This window comes from Arachis ipaensis, chromosome B01 (assembly GCF_000816755.2).
Source record: "Arachis ipaensis cultivar K30076 chromosome B01, Araip1.1, whole genome shotgun sequence".
In the NCBI taxonomy this organism is placed as follows: Eukaryota; Viridiplantae; Streptophyta; class Magnoliopsida; order Fabales; family Fabaceae; genus Arachis; species Arachis ipaensis.
This window is the reverse complement of record NC_029785.2, coordinates 128,829,286-128,842,959: the sequence shown is the minus strand read 5'-3', so window position 1 is coordinate 128,842,959 and position 13,674 is coordinate 128,829,286. Positions and strand designations below refer to the sequence as shown.

General features: G+C 36.5%; 1 protein-coding gene across 1 annotated transcript; it reads left to right on the top strand.

The window, feature by feature from the left end:
- Positions 7,338 to 8,859, top strand: LOC107613863 (UDP-glucose flavonoid 3-O-glucosyltransferase 7-like). The gene has a single exon (XM_016316041.2). It carries the CDS (start codon positions 7,417 to 7,419, stop codon positions 8,857 to 8,859), a length of 1,443 nt encoding a protein of 480 aa, XP_016171527.1. The 5' UTR covers positions 7,338 to 7,416.

The window sequence follows — 13,674 nt, the reverse complement described above, 5'->3', positions numbered from 1 at the left end:
AATTTGGTGCAAGGACTCAATTAAAAGGAAAAAAAGTATAGAGACCTAATTGAAAATTTTGTGAAACTATAGGGACCAATAGAGTAATTAAACCAAATATTAATATGTTCTTAACTTGAGCTACTAACAACAACACCTATAATTAAATTTCTGATAATATTATTTATATTTTTTAAAAAACTAAAAAATAAATTAAGTAACAAACTTATATAATCGGGATGGCTGAGATATTTTATAATATGAAACTCAGGACGATCAACATCTTTAGATTTTAGTTTTTTTGACATTATAACTTTTTTTACTCACTTTAGGAAGAAGAAGAAGATCTGGAGGAGGAAGGGAATGGGAGAAAGGTTGCTGCCGGGAGGAAGAATGAGCTCAACTCGGATAGCTCGAATACATGCAGTGAAGGGAAGCTGGGGTTAGTGGGGCACCGTTCTGGGGACCAACGGCTATTCGACACGTGGCGGGGGAGGAAGAGATCGGACCCACCGATCTGTTGAAGCAATGCGCACCCTCCGATTTGTCAAGAAGATTTTGGACCGTGCAATTTGTTCACATCTGATCCCACACCATGGTAAAGGACACACATTATCCATATACCGGTCCTACCCCAAGGCCCTCTCCATAATAAAATAAAACGCGTATATTTGGGTATAGTAAGATCTCAATGCAAGCAAGATCAACTAAAACCCATTGTTAGGGTCCCAAATCTAACTTAAGTTCATTACCTTAAAGGCCCAATGTAGATAAAGTCCATGCGTCCCCTCTAAATTGACTCAAATTGAATCTCCATTGCTAGTTAGATATGGTAATGAGTACTAAAGGGAGAGTGAGAAGTTTCCTTCCATCCCTCATTCCTATTTAAAAAAAAAATGCTCGCGTTCCTTTTTCGTCATTGCAAGTTTCTGTTTAATTATCCCTTAGGGAACGCAGAATATCTATGAATATTCTTTAAAAAATTTTGAAAAAAATTAACACAAAAAGATAAAATATAATAATCATAAAATAATCAATTTAATATAATTTAACACAATTTATAACATATTCGTTATGAAAAATAACATTTTAAAAGGAGAAAACATAAAAACATGTTCCAACATAATAACATAACATAATGTTTTGAAACGATACTGAGCCACGTAGTGACGGATTTGAGAGGCAGAGAAAGTGAGTTAGAGAGAGAGGATCGAGGCTGAGAATGAGTTTGGAAGAAAAAAAATTGAATTGGAAGCAGAAATTTGGGTTACTAAATTTAAGAAATGGATTTATGCATGTAATTAGGATAAATTAATAATTTTATATTTGTGTATATTTAATAGGTTCCATGGAGCGGATACTTATGTTCATGTCCTCATTATGGGTGACAAATGGGAAAACCCGTCTTGTCTCGCCAAAAGTCCGCCATCTAGTGGGCTGGTCCGCCCCGCCCCGCCTAGTAAGGCGGTCTTGAATTTCTCCCCCGTTCCACCTAATGGTAGGCTCGCGGGTTGGCGGGATCTCCTTTTTTTATAAACCATTAAATATTAAATAATATATATAATTTCACAACAATTTCAATAAATTTATAATTCCTAAAAATATAAAAAAATTATAATTTTTAAATTCACACACATTAAAATTTTAATAATTATAAATATGTAATAAACATAATTATAAACAAAATCTTTTGAAACAAAATAATAAAACTAACATTGTTCAAACCAAAACAAATATTATCCAAAATATATAATTAAACATCTTCAAGTTTATAATTAATCAAACATAAAATGTAATCCAAAATATAACTTAGAACATCTTCAGTTATCATATTTATCATCTCATAGATTAATAACATAATAGAAATTTGTAAAAAAATGGCCCTAATAAAATAAAAGCTTGGTCCAGCGGGGAAGCCTGTCCCACCCCGCCTCCGCCCTGCCGAAACCCATGGATTAAGCGGTGCGGGATAGGCGGGCTTTTTAAGTTTGGCGGTCTCAAAATTTCAGCCCAACCCGCCTTTTTTGGCGGGTTATGCGGGCCAACCCGACGGATTTTGGCCCGTTTGCCACTCCTAGTCCCTATCCTTTTTCGCGTGACAGGTCGTGAGGAATGAGGATTTCACGAGTCCCCATCTAGCCCTAAAATGCGAGTGATCCCTGCAAATATCCATTTTGACTGTTTTTGTGATAATCAGAGTTTGGGTTATATCATTTTTATAAATTCACATGTATCCTTGTTATAACAATATTAATAGAAGATAAATGGATAAATATTAAGCTATTGTTTGGATATAAAATGGAAAATAAGAGAAAAGAAAATAGAAAGAAAGAAAATGATAGGAAAGAAAAGTATATATTTTTTGTGTGTGTTGTTTAGATAAAGCAAAATTGAATGGAAAGAAAATAGAGGGAAAATTTTCTTTTGCTTGGATGGAAGGAAAAGTAAGAAGAGAAAAAATTATAATAGAGTAAAATTATATTAATATTTTTATATATTATATATAAATTATAATTCAAATGGTAACTCTGTATTTTTACCCATGTTTGCACTTCTGCATTAGTTTTCTTCGCAATTTTGAAGAGAAACATTTTATTTCTCTACAAATTATTTTAATCCAAACAATGCATAAATAAGTCACGTTTTTCATATATATAACAATAACTAATATCACATATTAGGTTAATTTACGTTGATAAACTAAAGCCACACTAAAATTACCTGAATCTTCTAAATTCAAAAACGTTACCTAGTTGTCTCCTTTTACATTTCTATATAAAAATCGAATTTAATGAATTCAAATTAGGGTAATAAGTAGTAAATCGAATCTATAGGATTTGAATTACTTGACATTGTGATTCAAAAGTAAATTGAATTCAAAAAATTCGAATTATGTCATCCCCTACTAAATCGAATCTATAAATTTCGATTTATGTAGTCCATGCTAAATCGAAGCAATAAGGTTCGATTTATACTCACTTAGTAGCAATCCAGCTCATTTTAAATTGAATCTCCCTCGTTTAATTTAGTAGCATAGATAGCATCCAAGTAATTCGAACCTTATAGATTCGATTTACTACGAAAACACATAATTCGAACTTCATAAATTTGATTTACATAGAAATATAAATTGAGACATGCACGTAGCCTTTTTTAATTTGGAAGATATACGTAAAATTAGTATGCAAATGGTTTATAAAGGTGATTTACCGCACCCCACATATTATATCTTGTGAAATCATAATATTTTGAGAAGTGATGTATAGACAACTTAAAGGTTAATAAGTCTGAAAAATTTTAGAAAAAAAAAAAAATATAAAAAAATTAAAAAAAGAAGAAAAGAAGAGTTGAAATAATAAGAGCGATAAAAATCACTATTCTTATAATTTTGTGTGACCATCTATATATAGTAGACCAGGCAACTACGATTATCTAACAAAATTAATTTGTATTTATTGCACTCAACTTGAATAAGTAAGAAATTATCTCATTTTAATTTAGTCCTTAATTCACATTATTTGAATTTAGCTCAATATATATGATATGATTTGATTTGATTTAGTTGAAAATATTTCAATTGTCTATTTTATTCATAGATTTATTATTTTAATGACTAATAAATTAATCAAATTAATTAATTAGTACACACAATAAATTTGGTTTAATAAATTAAAAAAAATAAATTAAAAAATATTAACAGAATATTAAAATAAATAAATTAAAAAATACTACCAAATTAAATTGATATAAATTATAATAAATTAAATGATATTTAAATATCTAATCAAATCAATTAATTGATATAGTTAGTTTATCGTAATAACTTGTATTTAATGAGTTAAAAGAAATAAATTAGGAAATACTCTCAGAAGCATGCCACGCCAGCTCCATCATTAAGTGTAGAAATTTGATTTTTATATAATAGAATAGATTAGAACATTATTCAGAAGGATGTCATTGAAAATATCAAGCTTGTTTGGAACAATCCAGAAATCATTAGAGGCCACAACAAAACTCTCATAACCCTTATACCAAAGGTCCAGGTACCGGAATTTATCACTCAATTTCGACCTATAGCCTTATGTAATGTTAGTTATAAATGTATATCTAAGATTATTGTCGAGAGGCTCAAGCCCACCCTTAAGGAAAGAATAGCTCCCTACCAGTCTAATTTTGTCCCGAATAGAAAGATATAAGATAACATAATTATTGCCAAGGAGATAATGCACTCTATAAAAAAGTTCAAAGGGAGGAAGGGTTTTATAGCGATAAAATTTGATTTTGAGAAATCATATGATCGCCTTAATTGGAATATTTTGAGAAGATGCCTCACTGAATTTAATCTACCACCAATTCTTGTTCACATAATTATGGAATGTGTTTCAACTGTATCATATAATGTGTTGTGGAATGGAGACAAAACGGAAGAATTTAGCCCGTCCAGAGGGATTAGACAGGGCGATCCGATCTCTCCCTATATGTTTGTCATTGCCATGTACAAATTGTCACAACTCATAGAGGATCATGTTAAAGAGCAAGGCTGGAGGGGGTTTAAGGTTGGCAAGGAGGGACCAATCATATCACACCTTCTCTTTGTGGATGACCTTTTGGTCTTTGCGGAGGCAACTTTACAGCAAATCAACATTGTGAAAAAGTGATGGATAAATTTTGTCAGGTTTCAGACTTAAAAGTGAGCGAAACAAAAACAACCATAATTTTCTCAACGAATATGAAAACTGAAGTGAGAAAAGTAATAAAGGATCGGTGCAAAATTATAGGGAGCAACCAAGCCTTGGCAAGTACTTAGGTGCGATGATCACTAATAATCGGGTAGGCAAAGAGAGGTTTAAGATTATAATAGAAAATGTGAAGAACAAGTTGAAGGGATGGAAAGCAAAATGTCTCTCCCTAGCAGGGAGGGTGACCTTGGCAAAGTCAGTGATAGTCCCAATTGCAAATTATGACATGCAGCACTGCTTTCTGCCCAAGAAAATATGTAGAGAAATTGAAAAATTACAAAGAACTTTTATTTGGGGAGAAACACAAGGTACAAGAAAGATGCATCATGTAGGGTGGAACACCCTGTGTCTTTCCAAACTCCAAGGCGGTTATGAATTAAAACATCTTGAGAAGGTTAACAATGGTTTTCAAATGAAAATAATTTGGAGGATAATCAATGAACTAGATGCTTTATGGGTTAAATTACTAAACCACAAATACGGAAGGAACTAACATGGGCCTAATAAATTTGTGAGCAGAAGTACAGATTCCTTGTTTTGGAAGGATATCTCGAAGCTGTGGAAGGCCAAAAGGGGAGAATTCTCATGGGTGGTAAAAAAATGGACGACAAATATCGTTCTTTAAAGATAAATGGCTCAAAGGAGGAGAAGTGTTGTACAAGCTAGATCGAAGAGAGATGACAGAAGCAGAAGAAAATATGCCTCTGGAAAAAGCTGTTGATAATTGGAGTAATTGGAATAAAGATCTTATAAGTGACCTACGCCTGAACAGATACATGGTATAATACTTACAAATCAACCCCCTTAACTGATGTTCGTGGGAGGATACTATTTTTTGGAGCCATACTGCAAATGGAATCTTCTCTGTGGCCTCGGCATACAAAGTGCTAACTAAGCAACGAAGCGATAAAAAAAGAATATGAAAAAGGGAAAGTATGAGGAGCCAATGAAATATTTATACAATGTGTACAATAGAGGTTTAGGGAGTATTAGAGATATAATCATTAGTGTTACATTTTTCCATCAGCTAAAGCTTTTGGGATGAGTGGTATCATGACATGGTATTAGAACGTTAGATCTAAAAGGTCAAGAGTTCGATCCTTGGTGAACCCCAAAATCAACTTTTGGGAAGATGTTTATTATTGCTAGTACTCGAATGATTATTCTAAATAGTATGAGGATGTTCATTTTGTAACTCAATAGCCCATTATACACATTGTACAAATAGTCCATTGTCTCCCTAGCGGGATCCTATGAAAAATTATATGGGGATGGAGAGGTCCTGAAAGAATTAAATCCTTCGCCTGGTTAGTTGCACATGAGTGCATACTCACTGCAGAACTCATGCTCAGACAAGATGGAAACAATGATTCATGTGTTCAGAGACTGTCCAAAAGTAGCTAGAATTTGGATCCAAGTCCTGTCCCCAATTGCAACCCCCATTTTCTTTAATCTACCATTCAAAGAGTGGTTAGTTCTCAATTTGGAGAATGATTTAAGGGCCAAAAATTCACAACAATGGATTGATATTTTTCTTATAACGTGTTGGAAATTATGGAAATGGAGGAATCAGGAGATTCATTCTCCTCTTTTTCAGATCCCAATAATGCAGTTGAGATAATTTACCGAGCTGCTGCTGATTACAGGAAAGCCCTTGATAAGGAGGAGGAGGGAACACACAATCCATCTAATACCAAAATGAATTCCAATTGGAAACCCCAAACAAAGGGTGGGTTAAACTTAGCACAGATGGTGCAGTGTTAGTTGGGGCGAGAATAGCGACGTGTGGTTGACTTATTCAGACTCACAATGGAGAATGGATAAGTGGATACACCGCCAATTTGGGAAAATGCAGTTCGTTGCAAGCAGAACTCTGGAGAGTTATACATGGGTTGAGCGTCGCTTGGAAATTAGGCATGAGAAAAATGGTAATTAAGCTGAATTTCAAAGACGGTATCGATTCTATAAACATGGACGATGAGAAAAGTCAATGTCTTAATCCATTGCTGAAAGAAATCAGAGAATGAAAGAAAAGACCTTGGAAAATTTAGTTCAAGCACATATACAGAGAAGCAAATAAGGCGGCAGGTTAGCAAAATATGGAATGAATAGAAAAGAAGGGTTCCAATTCTTTGATGCACCACCAGAAAAACTACGGACCATCCTGAGTGATGAGGCTAAGAGAATAGATAGATCTCATGTGAATAGTAGCTAATAGTTTTTCTTTTTGTCTGGGCTTAGGCCCCATGTACAACCAAAAAAAAATTTGTTATTTACTATACTGAAGGCTTAGGGCAGCATCAAAATCATCAGCACGACATAAATATCCAAATCTTCATTTCTGATCATTTAAAACCGATCAAGAGCCATATATGTTTGTCTTGTAATACAAAAGTAGAAATATCTGTGCCCGGCACTCTAATTGAAACTTTGCAAGTTCAAGACAGAATAGGAAATGAAGATCAATAATATCTTAAAAGTTTGTTTTGATGATTATATATGGCCAAGTGAAACTTAATTGGGATGCGACATACACTACAAGCTACTAATTAAAGTTTAGAAGTTTAATTAACTTCCCGTAGGAACAACTTGTACTAAGATATTAAAATAATACTCATTTCAACTATAAATACAAGAAATTAGTCTTGAACATTGAATAATCCATTGCTTGCGTTGTGTGTGTTTCACCTCTGATGATATGGGTGCCTTTGATCTTGATGAAGGTTCGTTGAGGCTTCACTTCATTCCGTACCCATCACCGGGCCACATGATCCCTCTCTGCGACATAGCAAGGCTCTTCTCCTCACGTGGACATCACGTGACCATCCTCACCACCCCTTCCAACGCCCATACCCTCCATAAATTCATCTCCCACCGCCTCCGCCTCCACACCGTCCACTTCCCTTCCCGCCAGCTCGGACTCCCTGATGGCGTCGAAAACCTCGCCGCCGTCAACAATGTTGAGGACTCCGTCAAGGTCCACGAAGCCGCCATGCTGCTCCGCGGACCAATGGAGCGCTTCTTGGAGCGAAACCCACCCGATTGCATTGTGGCAGATTTCTTCTTCCCATGGGTGCATGACGTGGCAACCAAGCTTCGTATCCCGAGGCTTGTCTTCAACGGCTTCTCCCTCTTCGCCGTATGCGCCATGCACTCCATCTACGCTAACCCTATCGAATCCTATTCCAATTCCGATCCCAATGTCGTTCGTGACCTGCCACACCGTATCACTCTCAACGCAACACCACCGACAGTGTTGATTGATTCAACAAAGCCACTGCTCGAGATGGAGCTCAAAAGCCATGGCATCATCGTCAACAACTTCGCCGAACTAGATGGAGAAGAGTATATCCAACACTACGAGAAAACCACGGGGCACAAGGCGTGGCATGTTGGCCCTGTGTCTCTGATCTGCAGAACCGCCGAAGAGAAAACGGAGAGGGGTCAAGAGAGCGTGGTGAGCGCGCATAAGTGCCTGAGTTGGCTCAACTCGAAGCGAGCGAACTCGGTACTCTACATATGCTTCGGGAGTATTAACCAGTTCTCGGATAAGCAGCTATACGAGATAGCGTGCGCGGTGGAAGCGTCGGGTTGCGATTTCGTCTGGGTGGTGCCGGAGAAGAAAGGGAAGGAGAATGAGAGCGAGGAGGAGAAGGCCAAGTGGATGCCGAAGGGTTTTGAGAAGAGGAACATGACCAAAGGGATGATTATAAGAGGGTGGGCCCCGCAGGTTTTGATACTAGGCCACCTCTCAGTGGGAGCGTTTCTTACGCATTGTGGGTGGAACTCCACCGTGGAGGCAGTGAGCGCTGGGGTTCCGATGATTATGTGGCCGGTGCATGATGAACAGTTTTATAATGAGAAGCTTATAAGTGAGGTGCATGGGATTGGGGTGGAGGTTGGTGCAGAGGAGTGGAATTTTATTGGTTTTGTGGTGAAGAAGAAGGTGGTGGGAAGAGAGAGCATAGAGAAAGCTGTGAGGAAGCTGATGGATGGTGGTGATGAAGCGGAGAAAATCAGACAACGTGCAAGAGAGCTTGGGAAGAAGGCTAGAGCAGCTGTTGAGGAAGGTGGATCGTCACATAAGAATCTGACGTCTCTCATTGATGAACTTAAACGGTTAAGAGACTCTTCAAGCTAAGTACAATCCGTTGGCAAGGCTAAAACTCCCATGCAAATTTCTTTGATAAATTTGATGGTTAAAAATTATTATATAATTGGACATATTTGGTTATATATATTATTTAATAATTTTTAATTATTAATTTTATGTCAAAATAATTACATATTGATTTTAGGATTATACTCCATTACAATAACAATGTAATCTTCTATACATAATGCCAAAAATAAAGAAATGTAATCTATACATATTATTTGGACCTATTATAAATGAGAAAAACTCTACGTACAAGCGATTAGGGCTTGTAAGTATTACAAGTCAATTAAACTCTAATCCCCAAAATTTGCTGCAAGTGCTACATTCCTTACACGCGCTACATTCCTTCTTCTTCTTCTCCTTCTTTTTTGATCGTTCTTTTCTCCCCCTTTCTCACTGGTTTGTTCTTCGTCGTTGACGTTAGTTCCTCCACATACTGTTACGGCACGTTTTCATTGCACCTTCTTCTTCTTCTTGCTGCACGTTCTTCTTCCTCTTCCTCTTCTTCTTCCTCTTCCTCTTCCTCTTCTTCTTCTTCTTCTTCTTTTCTTCTTCTTCTTCTTCATTGCACCTTCTTTTCTTTTTCTTCTTCTTCTTCTGCACGTTCTTCTTCTTTCTTTTTCTTCTTCTTGCTGCACCTTCTTCTTCTTCTTCTTCTTCTTCTTTTTTCGTTATTCTCGATTTCTATTATTTTTTGACATCAAGCTCTGAAATCGTTTTTGAAGAAGAAGAAGTAGCAGAAGATGAGGAGGAGAAAGAGAAAGAGTTCTGAATTATACATGATTTTGGGTGTATTTCTTAAATCCTTTGGGTGTATTTTCTGTAATCTTTTGGGTGTATTTCTATAATCGTTTGGGTGAATTCCTGTAACCGTTTGGGTGTATTTCTGTAATCTCTTGGGTGTATTTTATGTAATCGTTTGGGTGTATTTCTGTAATACTTGCCATTTTTTCTGAAATGAAAAATACACCCATAGATATCAGTAAGATACACCCATAGATATGAGTCAGATACACCCATAGATATCAGTTAGATATCACTCAAATATACCCAAATGATTACAGAAATACACGCAAAGGATTACAAAAAATACACTCAAACGGTTACAAGAATTCACCCAAACGATTATAGGAATACACCCAAAGGATTTAAGAAAATACACCCAAAGGATTTAAGAAAATTCAGAACTCTTTCTCTTTCTCCTCCTCATCTTCTGCTGCTTCTTCTTCTTCAAAAACGATTTTACCATGAAAAATCGAAAAAAAGAGAAAACAGAGAGAAAAGACGTAAATGAAGAAAAAGAAGAAGAAGAAGAAGAAAAGGAAAACGAGGAAGAAGAACGTGCAGAAACGAAAGAAAAGGAGAAGAAGAAGAGTAAGAAGAAGAAGAACGTGCAGCAAGAAGAAGAAGAAGAATTTCAGAAACCATGAAAATCGAAAAAAAAAACGAAGAGGAAGAGGAAGAGGAAGAGGAAGAGGAAGAAGAAGAAGACGAAGACGAAGAAGAAGAAGAAGAGAAGAAGAAGAAGAAGACGAAGAGGAACCGTTTGAGTGGGACGCGTGTAGTTACGCTCCATTCAAAATGAGTTAATGCGCGTGTTAATGAAGTTTGAGCTGATAACTTGTAAAACTTGTACGGCTTTTTTACTTGTATGTGTAGCTGGCCCCATTATAAATCTATACTTCTATGTACTTATTATTAAAAGAAATGAGTAAATTTTAACGAGGAATGTTAGGGGGCAATAATTTTGGTGTTTTGTAATCATCAATTGGTTATTACTAATGTTTTTAATGGTGTGAGATTACATTTAATGGTGAGAGATCAATCACTTTTATTTTGATGGTTAAGTACTGACCAAAAAACATAAAAGTTGCTAACCCTCTAAACTTTTTCAATTTTAATAGCGGTGTAATCTCTAAGATTTTTTTGAATTTTTTCGTGTAATATGTTCAATAAGATTAGCCGTCTAAATTTTTTAAAATTAAGTACTCAATTGAATTACAGTACACTTTTCAAACGTTTATAATATAGGGAGTCACTTAGATAAAGATGTTAAAAATATTTTTTTTAAAGATATTTTTTAATTTTCTTTACATATATAATTTGCCTTCTTTTTTTTTGTTTTTTTAATGAGGCAATCAAAACCTTATGTATCCTAAAGTTAAGTCTAAGACTAACTACTAATCACAAATCCGTACCTAACTTAGGGGTTTAGTTTTGACTTTATATTATCTATAGATCTGAATCGAGGTCACACGTGCACAGGATTACGAAGAATGTGATCATGCATGCATTGGTGGCTTTCCCAGAACCCTAGGATGATTATAATTTCGGTACAAAAACAAATTTACAACATTCATAGTCTTTACCTACCTAACTACCACTTTACAATTTGCAACGAAATTACTCTTTATCTTTTCTTAAAGATATGTTTATTTTTTGTTATCGATATCCGGATCTTCGACCCGACGGGTCGAATACTTAATTGTGGTGGGTGAGTCTTTCAGTGGGATTAGCTGCGTATACATTAAACTTAGCTTGAATTCGAGATCTGCTTAAGCGATTTCGAGTTGATTATCATTCGATCTAACTTCGTTGGTAAAAAAAATGTATGTTATTTCTTAACATATATAAGTGCATCATTATTGGCTTTTGTTTTTGTTGTTAGTTTAAATATTTTCTGTTTTTACTATTTAATCTCATCATCAATCATATGTTTTGAAAATATGTTTTTTTAGGTTGCGTTTGTTTTTTAGAAGAGGACAAGACAAGACACTGAGAATAAGACACAAAGGAGAGAGACACAAAATTTTGTGTTCTTGTATTCTATTTAGTGATAAACTAGAACAATTTATTCTTATTTTTTTATTTAAAAAAATTGAGATGGAAAATATAATAATAAAAAATATAATTATGAAAAATTAATAAGAATAATAAAAGAAAAAATAAAAAATAAGTTGTGTTCCTTGTTAGTGTCTCCGTGTCCTTCCTCTCAGAATGAACACAAAATACACTAATTCAGTGTCTCTGGACACATTATCTCTGTCCATGTCTTTTCTGCCAAACATGATTGTGTGTTGTTGCTACTTTTTTTCTCATCTTTTTTTTTGTCTTTTATTATTTTTGTCGTTGTCATTATCATATTTTTTTCCAAAAACGTCGTCATCGTTATCATTGTTGTCGCCGTCCTTTTATTCTTTTCCAATGTCCTCTTATTCTCTTGTTTGATATTTTTTCTTCTTTTTTTCTTCTCGTAAACCTTATTATCATCATCGTTATTATTGTCGCCTTCTTCATCTTCTTCTATATGTTCAAAAATTAAAAATTAGAACACAACACACAAATTTTGATGCACATTACAAAAGATTTGAATGTACAATGACTACATATATATTCAAAACATTAATACCCAACCAACCAAATACACACTGCATAAATTTTTTTAAAAGACTATATATTCAAAACATTTACACCGACTAATAATATACATACTAATACACATAAATTATGGTGTACAAATTTTTTTTATGCCCAACACATCAACTTTTGATAGATAATACCAAAATTTTTGAAAGATCACGTGTTTATAGCACTGACTCACCCCACCAACAAATTATATTCGCGATAAAAGTTTGTGTTCTATATAAAAATTTATGTGCTATGAATAAAGATTTATGTGTTATATCGATAAATTTTTTGCTATGTGCAAACATATGTTTGTATAAAAATTTATATGCTATGTATATAAATTTATATGTGTTGCGGCCCAGCCCGGCTGACCCTATGACTGACCCGACTGGCACGCGCCTTTGTCGGGTCCGGGTGACTACTCCGTAGGGCACTACATGCCCGGATCTTGACCCGAGCACCTTCCCTCTTGGGAGCCAGCTCACCTGGTAACAGCTGGCAAGGGGAAGCTTCGCGGAAGGTGGGTCTGCTCATGCGGGGTCCACCTCTGACACAGTATATATGGGAGGGCCCTACCCCTCCCCAAGGTACGTCACCATTACTTTTTCCTCCTTACCACCTACGCACTAGACTGACTTGAGCATCGCAGTGTCCTTGCAGGTGACACCCCCCTCAACTCACGAAGAACTCGGGAAGTCGGCCGCTCGCGCTGTTCGTTTCTAGGATCCAGGCTGAGGCAAGGACCCATCTTCACACCCAATCAGTAATCCCAAATCGTCCGGTAACCAACTTACCGAACATTGGCGCCGTCTGTGGGGACTTGCCGATATGGACTTTGTTTTGGTTCCTGGTGGGGCTGACGGCGGAGCCGGGCCCCGCGGGGAAGAAATGGATCCCAGAGGCAGCAGGGTAGCCGCCAGAGCTCCCACTCGCGAGGGCACCAGATCCCCCCGTGGCAACCCGAGGGACGACCCTTTGGAGGAACAGGCAGTGACAGCGCCAGGATAATACAAGAGTTGCGCCATAAGGTGCAGATAGCGAGAAGTAGCCAATCAGGAAGGTCGTCAGCCTACTCCTAGCATTGAGCCTTTCCGATCCTCTCAAAGATGAGAAAGGAGTCTCCGAAGAAGTCATTCCAGGCGCACTCCAAGCCCCCGGACAAAACCAGACGGCCAGGAAAGTAGAGAGGCGCCAAGGAGACGACGAGATCCTCTGGTCTACACCCGATCGCCGACAAGAGATACCGAAGAGGAAGAATGGGAAAGCGACAGAGAACGAAGAAGAAGGAGCCGACCACAACAAGAACACCATCGAGAAAGGGCAAGGAGAAGCCGGCCTAACAGAGAGCCCAGCATGGAAAGACCGAGAAGAACCCGGCAACTAGTGGTC